Consider the following 18,867-nt stretch of genomic DNA (forward strand, 5'->3'; position numbering starts at 1 on the left):
TTAACGGGAAAATTAGGAAGACCCAAGATCATACAGATACTACAGTCTGAACCAGATCCACATCCCAAACATCCTATCATCGTTATTTTGTACCATCCAACAGAGAACTAACTTCATCTGATAGATTTTTACAGCATCTCTCACTTCTGATATATCGAAAACAAATAGTGTCTGCATCCCGGCGTCAGGTATATGCAGCGATCCTATTAAATATGGAGGTATTGATCCGTTGGAGCAGGTAGCCAGTGATCGACGTCTCTCGCACAAACCGGTGTAAAGTTTCATCGCCTGTACTCTACGAGGACCATCTCCCACAGATTATCAGTCACAGGAGAGGGTCCCTGTTTCTTTGTTTGATGCACCGCTTTTTCTGCTGAAACACGCTTTGCACATTGCCATACTTTTTTTTCCACCACGATTTCGACGTCTGTGTCAGGTTCTAAACTGACATTAAAACGTTTTGGTCCATTGGCTGCCCCAGGAAACTAGACATCGCACAGTGTAAATCATGTTGATGCTGCTGATCTCACATCACACCCACACACTGGGTGATTGAAATAGAAGACAGTCACAACAAAAGAAAACTGGAAGAGTTTTGAGGCATTGTGGCGCATTTCCAAAGTGCTGTCTGAAGGTGATTGATGACCTCTACGTCTAAACTCATCATTCACAGTGACGGGATAGCCGATGGCACTGTGTTACGTTTGATTGATTCCTCATATTGCTGCCATGCATGCGACCACTGTTTCGGTGATAGCCATCCCAGAAAGGTATTACCCATCCACCAAGACTCTTTCTCCATCCCAAACAAGCGATGTCAGTCAGTCAAAGACACCGTCGATGTACCGTAATAATAAACATCATAGTTGATGGTGCGATCAATTTTAGCAATTTTATCATAATTTCGGCACCGACCAATGACGCGGCAGAATGCTTACCAATTTCTGTATATTCGCTAAACAGCCCCTTCACTACTTTGCGAGCACCATTACGAATGTAAACAGGTGACTGTGCAGTACATTAATTCATTGTTAATTATACACCAAAGTATACCAGACAGCGACCTACATACCTCTAGCACTTTGGTCATAGTGCGTAATTTATGATTTTTCTCTGTGTGGATGTGAGTCACGGGGCATTCTCGCATTCCTAGAATAAAGTTAGAGAGCGTAAGATCTCCTCGCATTGTCTTTGACCAACGCTCTCTGCAACTAATCGGAAGTAGACCGCAGCATTCCACATTTCGTGTAGGAACAGTGCGAACTGAGCTATAACTGCTGTCCTGCACCCATCAAAGAGCACAAGATTTCTTCAGATGCGCGAATGTCGAGGAGCTTAGCACCCCTTACCAGTGTATAATAGAGATGCATCTGTTGTGACGATATAACAGACGGTTAAGAACAAGAAACGGATGGTTTTTATGTGTGATGGAGCTCCAGTCAGATGGAGTTTGTAGCATTTTATGTAAATTAACTGTACTATAAATTCTAAAGTATTGCCCTAGTGTCTGGGGTCATTAACAAGAAGGTATTGGTAAGAGAGAACATAAACCTATACACTTCTAAGGCTACAAAATTGGAAATTTGTGGTAAGGTCTTATGGGACCAAACTGCTGAGGTCATCACTCTCTAAGCTTAGACACTACTTAATCTAACTTACGCTAAAGACGACACACACACCCATGCCCTAGGGAGGACTCGAACCTCCGACGGGGGAAGTCGCGCGGACCGTTAGAAGACGCCTCAGACCGCTTCGCTACACCGCGCGGCAAAGGCTACAAGGCTCTGCACTTAAGACATGCTGTAACATTAGATCGTTGCGGTTTCTGACCTATTAGTCATACAGAATGCAAATTTGTTACTATCCAAATATAAGAAATATATTTCTAGCGCATGACATACTCTCTCCTTGCAGGTTTCTCTACAATAAACTAAGGTGACAAACTGTAAAATGAAAAAAACTACTTCCTTAAAACATCAATTCCTTGTGATATATGTACAATACAGCTTTCCAGAGGTTTATAGCCCCCACTATTCACATCCAATCATGGTTCAGAAGTTATACTGTGCTCGCATCAGTCCTGTATAAAATGATCATTAGTAATGAGGAAAGCCTCCAACAACGAAAGAAATAAACGCATAGCAGTGGTGTGTGACATGTGAAATTACACATAATGCCGCCATTAGCTCCGTAAACAGGATATCTGTCAAGCAGATTTATACACGGGGATTGTAGTACCTCACAAACAGCTGTCGCTAAATTAGAATCACCATAGTTATGAAAGTGAAGACTCGATTGTATGCCCAAGATGCGCAGGTGAATGGAGTACATCGGATAAATCTTCGTCCGCCTATAGGAATGCGTCGAAACAGGATGGAAGTCCTCTGATGACCGAGAGGTCTGCTGTTAACGATCGCAAGTAAGCTGTGCTCTAAGTCACACAAAGAACACGCAATTGTATGAGAGTCGAATGCAGGTTATGTTAAACAACCGTTGCATCCCGACAAAACAATGGAAAAAATGGTCAAATGACCTGCAGCAACATGTCCCTCTCTCTCTAGAATGTATCATCAGTCTACCATTAAATCCTACCTCGTTACGATTCCATCTCAACCGATCACTCCATCCACTGTCTGTCATCCTTTAACGCATATACAAGTACGTTTAGAGCAAGATGGTAGTCTTTTTTCGAGGAAAGCATCAAAGACCTGAACCTTCCTGGCAGATTAAAACTGTGCCGGACCGATACCCGAACTCGGGACCTTTACCTTTCGCGGGCAAGTGCTCTACCATCTGAGCTGCCCAAGCACGACTCACGCCCCGTCCTCACAGCTTTACTTCTGCCAGTACCTCGTTTCCTACCTTCCAAACTTTATAGAAGCTCTCCTGCGAGCCTTGCAGAACTAGCACTCCTGAAAGAAAGGATATTGCGGAGACATGGCTTAGCCACAGCCTGGAGGATGTTTCCAGAATGAGATGTTCACTCTCTAGCGGAGTGTACGCTGATATGAAACTTCCTGGCAGGTTAAAACTGTATGCCGGATCGAGACTCGAACTCGGGACCTTTGCCTTTCGCGGGCAAGTGCTCTACCATCTGAGCTACCCAAGCACGACTCATGTCCCGTCCTCACAGCTTTACTTCTGCCAGTACCTCGTCTCCTACCTTCCAAACTTTACAGAAGCTCTCCTGCGATGGTAGAGCACTTGGCGAAAGGAAAAGGTCCCGAGTTCGAGTCTAGATCTGGCACACAGTTTTAATCTGCCAGGAAGTTTTATATCAGCGTACATTCCGTTGCAGAGTGAAAATCTCATTCTGGAAACATCCTCCCTCCAGGCTGTGGCTAAGCCATGTCTCCGCAATATCCTTTCTTTCAGGAGTGCTAGTTCTGCAAGTTTCGCAGGAGAGCTTCTGTAAAGTCTGGAAGGTAGGAGACGAGGTACTGGCAGAAGTAAAGCAGTGAGGACGAGGCAAGTCGTGCTTGGGCAGCTCAGACGGTAGAGCATTTGCTCGCGAAAGGCAAAGGTCCAGAGTTCGAGTATCGGTTCGGCACACAGTTTTAATCTGCCAGGGAGTTTCATATCAGCGCACACTCCGCTGCAGAGTGAATATCTTATTCTGGATAAATAAAGTACACTAACCTAACCTTCGTTTCCTGTATCTGGACAGTTTCCATGTGTTGGAGGCAGTACTTGGGCCTTCCATCCACTTCAATCAGGGCTCGAGTATCGGAAACGGCACCGCCATTTTTAATTTTCTGTCAATTCCAAGCGCCTCTGGTGATATAATTGTGTTAGGAGGCTGCACTTGGACATTCCGTCCAGGAGGACCAGGGTCTCAGTTGCGGAAAAGGCTACCACCAATTGCAATTTCTTGCCAAATCCTGGGTGGGGGTGGGTCGTCAGCACAGCCCCGGGACCAAGGAATTCCTGCCAAAATTCGAAATTCCTGCCAATAGGGTAGGTTGGGGGAGAGGGAAGGGGCTGGGGCCCATGAGCAAGCTGAGAAAAACATGGCGTCATCTGACGGGGATGGGCGTGGTCGGGGGTTGGGGTGGGCGTGGCCGGGTGTGGGAGTGATTAATTGATCCATTTAATTAATTTACATATCAGTTTGTTATCAAAATTGTGCTCGTGCCACAACTACCTACTAGCGACCACATTGATTTGTAGCAGACCCCATTACATACTTTATGTGATTTGGGTTACGTAATGCATATGGTGTGTATATGAATTTTCCTCGTTTTCTTTCATTTTGGTGCTCTGAGACACATTTATCTTTGTTCTGCTCCTTCTTTTAAACACTATCTTCAAATTTATTTCAAGTTCAACACAAAATTTGGCATACTTTGTACCAAAGTTTCACCTCATTGATTTATTTAGAAATAGTCATTTTGTTTGTTACTTCCTGAGTGCTTGGGGTTTGAGTTTCTTCTGTGTCTCAAGATTTCGTGTTCTTGTCTGATGTTTTGTCTGCTTTGTCTTACATCTTCTTCTTACAGGATCTTTTTCATTTGCTGAATATTTTCACGTAATTAATGCCGTGCGGTATCTCTATAGTTCGTCAGAACAGCTTGTTTGTAACGTTTTCCTCTTTTTCTTATCCGGGAATATCAAACTAGTCTTAGGAGCACAAAATTTCTGATATCGGAATTCGGCTAGACATGATTGGAGGTGACGTTAATATGTAAATGTTCTGGGTTGCGCACCACATATTACGACACTTCTATTCTCTTCAAGTATTACACTGACTGTTTATACTTCTCTAATAATACGGAGTTTCTTTATCCAGCCACATATCAGGTACCTGATGTTACATAAAAGTTTATCGTTTTTGACCTCAAATGCTCTCTGATATTGTTTTATTATATTTCCAATAATTTCATTACATATTTCACGTAGTTAAAACCTTATTTTTAAACTTTAATTTAACAATATTACGACGTTTGTTTACTATATTCACGTAATTAGTCGTATTTTTCAATTAAACATACAAGATCCTCGTCGTGTTGTTGTGCTGATTCAAGCAAAATCTTCATCTACGGGGTGAAGTATTTCGTAAATTATATGAATGTATGGTGTCAGTTCTTCTGGACATGTCTGAAAGAACAGACACCACACGAAATCCGCAGCTGTGAACATCATGTAAATTGTAGGTGGAGGGAGGAGAAAGGAAAGGAACTGTCGATGTCAGATACATTGGGACTGACAGCACACATTCAATCGTTGCAGAACATGTAATGAACAAAAACCATAACCACTAATATCGAAAACGATCTATACATTCTGAAAAACAGCAAAAGTCTATACCGACAATTAACAATAGAAGAAAATCACTACGTACAAAAGGCTATAGTCGAGGGGGAAAATGTAATAAACGAAAACACAACACTTTGTAGCAACACACTCTTTACCGCTCTGAGAGAACTGACCAAGGACACGAAACAGAAACCACACACACGCAAAAGAACTACTTCCCCATCACACACAAAGACATAAATAATGAACGTAAGTCGTCGTAATTCGCGCTACAGTTTTTTATAGCCTTTCTAGCCACATGCGATACACCTCTCGCGACCCAGGCGAACAGCAATATGGCGTAATGTTCTGCATCAGAAACAGAGTGCGAAAGTTTTGTTTGTGCATAAAAGCAGCCACATACCATCCAACGAACGTGAGTACACGAATAGCTAAGTAACAGCTCAGTACACACCAAACAACTAGTTTCCACAACACTACCACAACCCCAAGTATATATTGCTGACATACGAAATTCACCTTCTAGCTCACATGGTTGCAAATGACATGATGTTCGCTAAGAAAAAACGGCAACAGAAAAAAGCGCACGGAAAATATGTCGCAGACAGCGACAATAATTGCTTAAAACGTGCTGTAATATACAATAAATGTGGTGGTATAAAAGTGTCCTCAGAAAATTATATTTCAAAAAACTAATAGTAAAAATGTAATAATGTGCAACTGTGTTTGTATAACCATGCTACTTTCTGCGTGGTTTAAATTAAAAAAGCCCCACAGATGATGGTGATATTTGTCGCCAAAACTAGTTTGGGAGAATAAAGAAAAAACGAAAAACAAGGTGTTTTGCATCAAGGCGGACTCAATTTTCTGATATAACGTGCAGTCTCTTTTCCATATACAACAATGATAAATGTAAGACATCGTAAGGAAATAATGACTAGAACGAAAACTTCGATGAACATCAAATTTCGATCTATGAAATTGGGCAAAATAGCGAATTATCACGCTATATTATTTTAGTGACGATTTATTTCCAGGTTTACATTTTGGTGCCATATGTTTACTCTTCGTTTATCCTTGTAGAAATTAAAATATTATTGTGTGGCAACTTTTAAATGAGCATAATTAATTGGACATCTGTATAATGAGTATGTGATGCTTATGCTGTATATTATAAATCTCACAGTCTTGTGAAAGAAGGAAAATTAGGCAAAAAATTCGTTGAGCATCAAATTTCATACAGTTATAGAGACGAGTGTAAGAAACTAACTACAAAAAATTCTTGATCGGCGGGGTGTCAGCGTAGTGGTGGGATTGGTGGTGGGGGTGGGGGGGGGGGCGATGTCTCAAGGTCACTTTCTTACGTTTTACTTGAATAACTTGAAAACGGCGGCTTCTAGCGGTAATGTTTCACAGTACAAACTTCAACTACATTAAAATTCGGACAAAAAGGTCGTATCACTTTTTCTCTATGACAAGTAATTTCCACGTTGCAGGGGATAGAGAACCACAGATAATTAAAATAGTGTCTTAATGGCATAAAGTTAATGTATGTTGCTCAATAACAAATAACAAAGTAGAAATATTAACTGTTTGTACCACATATAATTGCAGTAGAACCATTGTTCTGGGTATGTGACAGGTTGGAAAGATGGTGTTGGAAGGTAGAAGCACGAGGTAAGGTATGTTGCCAGATTGTGGTCATTCACTTCAGTTCTTCACAGTTCAGTAAAATGACGAGCAAAAAGGCAATTCCCCACTCTTTCTACTGCATCGCGTCACACATAGCAACTACAGGACGTTTCACAAAATAATACCGGCCCTTCCGCTTGTCTTATGAATCAGTGGTGATGCAGTGAGCAGACATGCCTGGGGTGGTCGTTTTCCACAAAGTGAGTTAACAGTGCATTGAATACAAAAATGGTTCAAATGTCTCTGAGGACCATGGGACTTAACATCTGAGGTCATCAGTCCCGTAGAACTTAGAACTACTTAAACCTAACTAACCTAAGGACATCACACACATCCATGCCCGAGGCAGGATTCGAACCTGCGACCGTAGCGGTCGCGCGGTTCCAGGCTGTAGCGCCTAGAATCGCTCGGCCACTACGGACGGCCATTGAATACAGATATATATTACAGTAGCACTAATGCATGAAATCTCTTCACACTATTCTGCAACGTTTGAGGGGAAATGGTTCCTTAGTCATCCGCTGTAGCGTTCATGAGGGGAAGGCAGTTTCCGCCACCACGAGTGCAGCTCGCTTTCCAGTTTAGCTGGCCACTGTGGCTGAGTGATTCCAGGCGCTTCAGTCCGGAACCGCGCTGTTGCTACGGTCGCAGGTTCGAATCCTGCCTCGGGCATGGATGTATGTGATGTCCTCAGGATAGTTAGGTTTAATTATTTCTAAGTCTAAGGGACTGATGATCTCAGATGTTAAGTCCCATAGCGCTTACAGCCATTTGAACCATTTTGAACCTTTCCAGTTTACAGTCAGACTATACCTCCTCAGCGTACCGTATCCTGTTCTCTTATGTGAGTAGACAAAATAATTTCAATGAGCTTGTGTTTATCATAATGGAGCTACTTTCAGTTTAATAGGTGAGTATTTTATTTAGTTGTTAAAAGTGCTATTACGTAAAAAGCTCAACAGCTGGAGCTGTCAACTGTCTATCACACAGAAGGGCCTACCCAAATGTAACATATTGTTATATTTATTCGACAATGTTGATTTCATTGTCTTCGCTATCAATGTCTGGAATACTTTTCGTTGCTTGAGGGTATCAAATGCATGAAACCCAGCCTCAGCTCTTCCAAAATCGGAAGAGACCCACAGGCTTACGCTGGCTCTATCTGTAACACAGGTAGGTCGCTTCAGTGTTATGGAATTTCAGATATTTCAACACAAGTCAAGCAGGTTACTCTTCTAGATTTAAACATTGTCCGTCCTATTCCAACAGAAATACTGGCACACACCTGGCAAAATATTACTGTGGAAGTCTGGCATGTGTCTCAACTCAGTGCAGTCAAACGTATTAGTACCGGTAATTCCTGAATGGGGAGGATTTATGCAGTCCACCAGTAACAATTAATGGTAAGCAAACTGCACTTTCTGGTCATTCATTAAATCATCACCAAGCGACTACAATATGGTTATATGGCTTTACAATATGCTTTCAGCGACCGACAACAGCAAGATGTCACACTTACCAATCCAACACTTCCAACCAACATTATATAAGTCACTGACAACATCACAATCACAAATTAAGTATTTCTCAGACATAGCTTATAGGAACTTACATTACATAAATGCTCATTTAACAACTGCAAATAAGTACTCAATAGACTGAAATTAATTCTACTAAATAAACACGAGCTCAGAGAAGTATTTTGTCTCATAAGAGAAATGGACATGAAATGCTGTGGAGGAAGCCGCGTTTTCCAGAGGAAGGCTACATCTGCCATACTGGTTAATTACGATTAAGAATCAAATTCCCCTATAGCACTGTGGCACTGTGCGCATAGATTTACGTAGAATCTTTCCGGAGGCTTTTCTTACCTTATCGGTATTTAAAGTAGTGTTAACAGACTTTGTAAAAAATAAACATATCCCTCTGGACGTGTCTGCATACCGCTTCGCCTGTGGTTCATGAGGAAAGCTCTAGAACGGTCGGTATAACTGTGAAATTCCCTGTGCATGCTTTTCAAGCGGTTGTGCGGAAGAGAGAATGGGGAATTGTCTGCTCACTCTTAATATTGCAGACGTATGAAAGAGGGAAGTGCATGACCATAATCCGCTGAGCTACCTTTCCTCACGCCTCAAACCTCCGCCCCCGTTTTTCCACCCTGTTTAACCCATAGAACACAATTTATCCCTTAATACGGTTCTACTACACTGAGATGTGGTACACATATCTAATATTTCTTCCTGAGCCACTTCATTTAACAATGAACATCAGTTTTATACCGTTGGAACACAGTTTTTTTATAATCTGCGGGTCCTACATCTCCTATTAGTCCTAGATGAAAGATAAATACGACCTTCTTTGTAAGACATTTAATGTATTTTACGTTTGTACTGCGCAGTATTCACTAGAACCTGCGGTTTTCGAAATACTCAAGAAAAACCTTTAAAAAAATGACCTTTACACGACTGACTAATCGCTACTACCCCCCGCCCCCCCCCCCCTCACCACCCAGTGACATACTAGTGAAGACTTTTAGTATGTTGCTCGTGACCTCCCCCCCCCCCCCCCTCCCCTCCCCTAGGCCGGCCGGAGTGGCCGAGCGGTTCTACGCGCTACAGTCTGGAACCGCGCGACCGCTACGGTCGCAGGTTCGAATCCTGCCTCGGGCATGGATGTGTGTGATATCCTTAGGTTAGTTAGGTTTAATTCGTTCTAAGTTCTAGGAGACTGATGACCTTAGAAGTTAAGTCCCATAGTGCTCAGAGCCATTTGAACCATTTTTTGAACCTCCCCCTTACCACCTCAACCACCAATGCACAAACATGTGTGACTACATTAATTCCTCCGCCCAGACGACATTTTGTGTTTTTCACCAACTCAGCTATTATCTACAAATGAAAATTGCTCTAAATGGCATATATTCAGCAGACAGACTAGCAGGACAGTCCCACACTGCCAGATTTATATTTATTAGAATATATCGCTATACAGCTACACAAATGAGGCCTGTGATATCAAATCTGTATTATCCTCTGTCTCGAAATCGTTTCAACACTTACATGCCTCTTACTGGTATGATAGCCGCTGTATTCTGTTGCTACTGCATCTGCGTGTGAGTGCGCGGAGTACAGTGTCGCCTCGCGTGTGTACTTAAATCAACCAACTGTATCAGCGCGAGCCGGCCACCAGAGGCCGCCTTAGGAAGTGTGCACACGGCCGTCCACCACCGACTCGCGCCTGTGTATGCGTGGAGCAGCGCTGACTCTCACCCGCACTATGTTGTTTTAGGTTGCACCGCTCGCGTCAGTTCTGTGTATCGCTTATGTTGCACTCTGTATGATTTTCTTGTCTTGATTCGTGAGGCTTATTTCCCTTATTGTTCAGAGATTCGCAAGCAAAGCCATAAGGTGTTACTTGGATCGGTTTCACGTATTACTTCGTCACTACATCAAGTCCAACAAATTAGACGTTTCCAATAAGAAACCTCTTTGACTTACTTCGATTTGCATCTATAGCAGCAACAGCTGTGAATCATCGCTGTTACTAATAAAGAAATATGTAAAAAAAGGCAAATAAGTGTAAATTTAAGTTCAACTTTTAGCCCAAATGTAAACGAATGGCATTGCAAATTGTATAATCAAAACTGGAAATATTCATCACAAGGCAGTTACATGTGATGCTTTTTTATCAAAATAAGCTTATTTTTATGTCTGGCGATCGCTGTTCTTTTATTTAAAAAATCTGATAAAAAAACATCCGGACACCTATTAGAGGGTATTAATATGGGGTGTGTCCACGCTTTGCCTTTATGTTGGCTTTCAGTGAGGCGTCGGAATGTCTGCTGAAAAACGGCAGCCCGTTCTTCCTCAAAAGCCGAATCCGTAGAATGTAGTGATGTGAGACGCTAGAGTCTGGAAAGAAGTCGACGGTCTAACTCATTCCAAAAGTATTCCACTGGTTTCAGATTTGGCACTCTGTGCAACCCTGTCCAGTTCATTAATGTTATTGTGTACGAACTATTGACTCACAGACACTGCTCAATGTGAGGTTGCATTGCCATGAAGATACAGTCGTCAACATCCATCTGTTCCTATGCCGTAAGCGGTACACGGTGCCATAAAATAAGTCCACATCCTTACGCATTAGCGTCCTCTTGCGTGAAATAAGGGGCCCGCATCCTAACCAAGACAAACCATCTTATACCGTAATACAACCTTCACTGTACTTCACCGATGGCACTACACACCATGGCAAGTAACGTCTTCAGACATTCATCAGACCGAAACCCCTCCATCGGCTGTACTTCACCATGTCAAACCCCTCCGTTTCCAGTCAGGCACTATCCGGTGGCGTCGCTCTTTACATCACCACACGCGTCACTCAGCATAGACTACAGGAACTTCAGGCTCATGGGGAGCAGCTCGATCAATGTACCACATTCTTTTTAATACCTGCGCAGTGTCATTGTGCTATCTGGACTGCCGTACTTTGGAGCTCACGACTGGTTGCTTCCACTGATTTCATGGGACTCTTTACAACCACCCTCGAAAAACTGAACTACCTCTTTTCATCTGTATTTGAGGTTTGCCTCGTCCTGCTTTAGCTGTTGTTATTCTTCCGCAATTCCCCTTCACAATCACACTAACAATAGTCGACCTGAGCTGCTTTAGAAGGGTTTTAATGTCCATGATGCGGTTATTACCCACGCGACATCCAATGTCTAGTTCTCGTTCTAAGTCACTGAACTCTCCTCTTACTTCTGTTACTGCTTCTCTCTTGATAGGGCGATACTCCCCGCCTCCTTTTTATTTTGGCGGGCCCACCTCTCGTGACATTTAGTGGTCGATTCCGCATTACATAGGGGAGTCCAAATACGTACTTTGGAAGTTAGTGTATACGGATGTGCATGACAATCCCAGTCTGTATTGGCGACATGTGCAGTTCGTTGTACATACCAGGTATACACTGAAGAGAGAAAGAAACTGGTACACCTGCCTAATATCGTGTAGGGCCCCCCGAGCACGCAGAAGTGCCGCAACACGACGTGGCATGGACTCGTCTAATATCTGAAGTAGCGCGGGAGGGAACTGACACCATGAATCCTGCAGGCCTGTCCATAAACACATAAGATTACGAGGGGGTGGAGATCTCTTCTGAGCAGTACGTTGCAAGGCATCTCAGATATGCTCACTAATGTTCATGTCTGGGGAGTTTGGTAGCCAATTGAAGTGTTCAAACTCAGAATAGTGTTCCTGGAGATATTCTGTAGCAATGCTGGAATTGCCCAAGTCCGTCGGAATGCGCAGTGGACATGAACGGATGCGGGTGATCAGACATGATGCTTACGTACGCGTCTCGTGTCAGTCGTATCTAGACGTATCAGGCGTCCCATATCACTCCAACTGCACGCGCCCCTTACCATTGTAGAGCCTCCACCAGCTTGAACAGTCCCCTGCCGACAAGCAGAGTCCATGGATTCATGAGGTCGTCTCCATACCCGCACACGTCCATCCGCTCGATACAATTTGAAACGAGACTCGTCCGACCAGAAAACATGTTTCCAGTCATCAACAGTCCAATGTCACTGTTGACGGGCCCAGGCGAGGTGTAAATCTTTGTGTCGTGCAGCCATCAAGGGTACACGAGTGGGCCTTCGGCTCCGAAAGCCCATATCGATGTTTCGTTGAATGGTTCGCACGCTGACACTTGTTGATGGCCCAGCATTGAAATCTGCAGTAATTTGTGGAATTGTTACACTTCTGTCAAGTTGAACGATTCTCTTCAGTCGTCGTCGGTCCCGTTCTTGAAGGATCTTTTTCCGGCCGCAGCGATGTCGGAGATTTGATGTTTTACCGGATTCCTGATATTCACGGGACACTCGTGAAATGGGCGTACGGGAAAACCCCATTTCACCGCTACTTCGGAGATACTGTGTCCCATCGCTCGTGCGTCGACTACAACACCACGCTCAAACTCACTTAAAACCTGATAACCTGCCATTGTAACAGCAGTAACTGATCCAACAACTGCGCCAAACCCTTGTTGTCTTATATAGTCGCAGCCGACTGCAGCGCCGTATTCTGCCTGTTTACACATCTCTTTATTTGAATACGCATTGCTATAGCAGTTTCGTTGGCGCTTCGGTGTATATGTGCACTGTATGGTTACAGCTGCATCTTGGTTTGACTGAACTGTTGCAGCTGCTGAATGCGGGCTACTCCTACTACGCGGTGCTGAAGAACTTCGCCGGCCGCTGACGTCTCGCAACAGAAAATCTCCACAGCAGCACACACGTTGCTTGCCACCAGGAGTAGAGCGTCATAAATATATGGAACATACACGTAGCTTATCATACATCAACACGAAGCAGTTTGAAGCTCCCTTGTTTGTCACTGAAACCTGCCGCCATACTATTACATCACTGTTCTTAGTGAACCCATTGCACAATCGTACTTGACACTGTAATGAAGGTTATGATGTCACTTATTCAATACTGAACTAAAATAAATAAAAATCAAATACAAAAACGTTTTATGTAAAGTTTCATTTATTCTTAGACAAGGGCTTAACATCCCGTCGACCGCAATATCATTAGAAACGGAGCACAAGCTCACATCATAGATGGATGAGAAAGTAATACGACCTTGGCGTTTCGAAGATACAACTCAGCATTCGCCTTTATGGAGACAAAGTTAAATCTAAATCTGGGTGGCCGTCTAGACTTGTATCTTTATTTAAAGTTTATATGTCTGTGAATATATTAAAACCCGAAAATCAGCTCAGTTATCATAAAGATACAAGGACGAAGTGGCCTTGGATGTTTTGTAATTCTCTGCCTCGTGATGACTGGGTGTTGTGTGATGTCCTTAGGTTAGTTAGGTTTAAGTAGTTCTAAGTTCTAGGGGACTGATGACCATAGATGTTAAGTCCCATAGTGCTCAGAGCCATTTGAACCATTTTTTTGTTTTATAATTATATTCGATTTTCAGCAAGACAGGGAGGAGGACACACCTGAACAGCAGCGCGCGTTGACACGTCGTTTCTGGGACTCGGGGAGACGTGGCGATCGCAGATAGAATCCGGATGGACGTTACAATACTTTGAAAAAACCTTATGAAGTCCAAAGTTCTCAAGGAAAAGTAACTAAATTAGTCACAGTTGTTAAGGAATGTTATATGGATACACATATACGTTTTCCTGCTTACTGAAGTTTCCAATTTTTTAATTATAAACGACTGAAATTTTTTCAACAACGCGAGTACAAATGTTCCTTTCTTGAAAAATCTCTCAGAACGATAATTAATGTATTTTTGCCCAAAGTTTGAAATACGTTGTTACATATAACTGTTGAACAGAATATTGATATCTTCTTTTCTGAACAAAATACCAAATCTTAATGCTTTTCTCTTACACAAATGCCTTAGTGTTTTTGTACATGATAATTTCTTCCACATAATGTTTCACTATACTACTCATTGATTGTATGGCACATTAAGCGCTATAATGTCAGTGGTTTGTGAGGAAAAGATACATGAAGTTGCTAAAATCTAAGTTACGGGAAACCTGAATCAAGGATTTGACCGTGTCTGTATTAGGCCTTACCTTATCTAGGTGAACTTGTGCAAACCATATGCGTTCTTCCCTTCATTCTCAAGCAGCCTTTTCTTTGCTTGTCCTCTTAGATTAATTTGTCTTTCAAATTAAGTAACAATAACGTTGGCTGCATCAATCCTCTTGCTATCGATTTCCTTCAATATCGACAGTGTGTAAGCTTCTGGACCAAATCCTATGTAAAGTCCGTAGAGTGCCAAAATTAGCACAGTTAAAAACTAAACACTCTTCATACGCTGCAACTTCATCAGCAGTTGTGAAAACAAATGTTGTCTTTGGGCATAGGTTTCCTATCAGAGAGTTGTAACTTTCATTACCATTTTTAATTTTTCTATGCACTCAACTTAGTATAAGTTCTGGATTTGCTAAACACCAACATATTCCCTACATTGTACTCCAAAAAACCAGAAGAAAACACCGCAGAAATAAATAATGTGAGGAAACACAGAACGAAACAGAGGCGTGGCCCCGTGCATGGTTTTGTTAATTATCATGTTTATCACACCTAGAAGTGAAATTGGAATGTAATATTCAGGAATTTAAATTTCAGTATCACGTAGAAAATAAAGTAACAATAAAAAAATCTTACGCAATTTTGCTTGCTTTCGCGCACGTCACCGCTTAACGATGAGAGACGGTGTGCCGGCCAGCCTGAAAGTGGTTTTCAGGGGCTCATATCCAGGCCTCGCCTCTGTTGTACGATTCACAAACATTTAGAAAACGTACACTTTCCCATAGCATAACACTAGACACAAACAAGTGTACACAAATTCCGTCCCAATGTGCGTGTAGAGGGGGCTTGTTGATGGGTGGCAGAGGTTGGGGAGGCGGGTGGAAACTGGTGGCGACGAAAGGGCATCGTGCTACCTTCTACCAGTAATATTGCCAAATCCATAAAATAATATGCCGACCCCGTGAAGACGGGGGATAAAGGCCAGGAACAGTAAGAATAATTCAACAAAGACACGTGAATTTTAGGAAGCCTGCGACGGAATTCTTCTCTGTTTGTTATATGCCTTTAAAAATTTATCATTCCGTTACGCTGAAACGCCACCGTCAATCTTCCGTAAAGGCTAAATGAGGTGACTCACTATTTATCATATTCTGAGGCAGGTGATTTTAAATATCTGTCCAGCCATACTGACTGCTGTTTTGAGTGCCCTCCTCAAGCTACTCCGAGCAAATGGAGGGATGGATCACTTACCAAGAATTTGGTCGACTCAGTCTTATCCAATAAGGGCAATGCTAAACCGGGAAAAAATATAAGTATGGCATGTACGGCACATATGCACCTACATACACTATGTGATCAAAAGTATCCAGACATCTGGCTGAAAATGACTTATAAGTTCGTGGCAACCTCCTTTGGAGATTCTAGAATTCAATATGGTGTTGGCCCACCCTTAATGGCAGTTTCCACTCTCCCAGGCAAGCGTTCAATCAGGTGCTGGAAGGTTTCTTGAGGAATCTTCACGGAGTGCTGCACTGAGGAGAGGTATGATTGTCGGTCGGTGAGGCCTGGCACGAAGTCGGCGTTCCAAAACATCCCTAAGGTGTTCTATAGGATTCAGGTCAAGACTTGTGATGTCCCCACAGCAAATACCCTCTACCACGCACCAATTAATCATTTTCAATCAAACCATCCACATTCATTCACTTTGGAAAAGTTATCCGATCTGATTTTCTCGTAATATATAAGGCGACAGCTCGTCGACGCCAAAGTATTTTCTAGTGCGTTTATTCTTTGAAATAACAGAGATGCATATATGCATTCTCCATGGTTGTTAGAGTGGTAACTAGGACAGCTTCTGGAGTATCTGTTGAGGGATTGACGTGTTTCTGAGAGATGCATATTCTGCTTTTCTTCTCGCTAAAGCGAGCCAATGAACATTGGTGCCGTTGGCGGTTTGTTTTGAAGAGAAAGAGATTGTAAAAGGAAAATAATTAAGGCGTGGAATCAACGGAGATCTGGACATGTAATGGAGATGGATTTAATACACGATTTCCTCCATAAATAAGGTTTGTGACTTTTTTGTTCTGGAGTGAATGAACGAATGAGTTTTTGTCTGAATCATTTGATGATCACGTTGGCCCTGTAATTAGTGGGGAAGTTTCAGCTGTGTCGAAGAGAGCCTGCAATCACTGAGTCTGTGTTAAATCGTCCAAAAAGGCTTCGTACACATCTGGAATTCGCAATCTTTCGTAAAAGGAACAAATTGTCCAAACGATTGATTCTCCTGACTGACTGCAGTGTTTAACAGTAATAATAAATGTAAAGATCTCTTACAGCAAGCCAGCCGCTGATTACCAAGACGAAGGACTCCACCAAAGATTCTATTTGGCTGATTCTTTTTATCACGTAATGAAATCTTACATTAAATACTATACATAGATAAAGGAGAGAAAGAGAAAGAGCGAATGAAAATAGAGATAATACTAATAATCCTCCACTAGTCTAATGTTTCGCCTGTCTTATCACGGATCAGCCAAGAACTGGGAGAGCCTTACTTTACTGTATAGACTTATGTGTGAAGGTGAAGGGATCTTAAAGACAACAGATACACGTCTATACAGACAAGACATTACACAGAGATAACGGCTAGCTGCGTTGATCATCTATTCTTAGATTAAAGAGACGGCAACTTATCATCCGAACAATTAAAATGTTAAAGACTCTGTGCAGGCCAGTACTTTACAGGGATGTTATTGTGCGGTAACCACTCCGACACAGGCCGTGCATTATGAACAAGTGCTCGATCGTGTTGAAAGATACAATCGTCATCCCCGAATTGCTCTTCAGCAACGGGAAGCAAGAAGGTGCTTCAAACATCAATGTAGGCTCGTGCTGTGATAGTACCACGCAAAACAACAAGGGGTGCAAGTCCCCTCCATGAATAACACGACCACACCATAACACAACTGCCTCCGAATTTTACTGTTGGCACCACACACGCTGGTAGATGACGCTCATCGGGCATTTGCCGCACCCACATCCCGCTATCGGATCGCCAAATTGTGTACCGTGATTCTTCACTCCACACAACGTTTTTCCACTGTTCAGTCGTCCAATATTTACGCTCCTTACACCAAGCGAGGCGTCGTTTGGCATTTTCCGGCTTGATGTGTGGCTTATGAGCAGCCGCTCGATCATGAAATCCTAGTTTTCCCTACTCCCGCCTAACTGTCGTAGTACTTGCAGTGGATCCTGATGCAGTTTGGAATTCCTGTGTCATGGTCTGGACAGATGTCTGCCTATTACACATTACGACCCTCTGCAACTGTCGGCGGTCTCTGTCAGCCAACAGACGAGGTCGGCCTGTACGCTTTTGTGCTGAAGAGGAGTGCCTGTGAGTTGCAGCATAAACCCGTACTTGTCTGTGTCGTCGCTTCTAAGCTTATGTGCAATGTCGCAAACATCTAGCTGCCAGAAGTACAGCGCCAGCCATCGGAAATTTGCACCATCAAGACTACTCTTTTGTTTCTTCTATTACAAAGACCTTACTTTGTCTTAAATATTGTTTTGTTGATTTAGCGACCTGTAATTTGTTTTTTGTTTTATTTGGTAAGTAATTGAAATATTGTTGTAATATCAAAACTAGACATGATTGTCTTACTGGGATATCCGCGATAGCTCTTTGAATAAAAATATGACATTTCAGTCTTTGATCGCTATTTTTTATTTTCAATAACCGGTTTCAGGCTAGCTGCCCATCTTCAGATCATATATTACAGAGTAACCTGTCAGTAGAGAACTATTGGTTCATATTATGACAGCGAACCAATAGTTCTGTACTGACAGACTAAAATCGGACTGAGTAGCTTTATAGCAACAACAATCAGACATTTGCAGATGTTACAGGAGACTCCCGACCTGCAGAATGAGGTATAAATTTATGTAAACACCTTCCTAAATGTCGAGAAAAATGTGTGCACTGAGACTGATAAGTGTGATTTGTAGCCAGATTGCAAGAAACCTCATTATTGCCTGGATATTACATACTCCAAGCTATTCAAGAACGCTTGTGGATGTATGTCTACATGGTTTACTGGTCGTGATCTGTAAGAAAAACAATCAGCAATTTCCCTTGTTCTCTTCAATTCATCCAACGTCACGAAGCTGATGAGATCCTTGAAAGTATTCAGGACCTCTCTAACTGTAAAAAGTGTCTGTTTCAGTGCCTCCAAACAGATTTCACTCTTCCCTTTATGGTTTATATTCGAATGCTACCCGCAAGACAAAAAGCTCCACTGCTTGCTCCACTTCTCTTCCAAAGTATCTTACAATTTTATTAATCATTATCAGTGTTC

The 18,867-nt window shown here is 42.5% G+C and overlaps 1 protein-coding gene across 1 annotated transcript in view; it reads left to right on the plus strand.

The window, feature by feature from the left end:
* The window catches only part of LOC124613470 (odorant receptor Or2-like), a 58,775-nt gene extending 45,570 nt beyond the window's left edge, over positions 1 to 13,205 (plus strand). Inside the window, exon 6 of the mRNA XM_047142177.1 lies at positions 13,149 to 13,205. Within this exon, the coding sequence (XP_046998133.1) occupies positions 13,149 to 13,205 (57 nt within the window). The remainder of the gene's footprint in view (positions 1 to 13,148) is intronic.
* The last annotated feature ends 5,662 nt before the right edge of the window (positions 13,206 to 18,867 follow it).

The sequence above is a fragment of the Schistocerca americana genome, chromosome 4, assembly GCF_021461395.2.
Source record: "Schistocerca americana isolate TAMUIC-IGC-003095 chromosome 4, iqSchAmer2.1, whole genome shotgun sequence".
Taxonomy (NCBI): domain Eukaryota; kingdom Metazoa; phylum Arthropoda; class Insecta; order Orthoptera; family Acrididae; genus Schistocerca; species Schistocerca americana.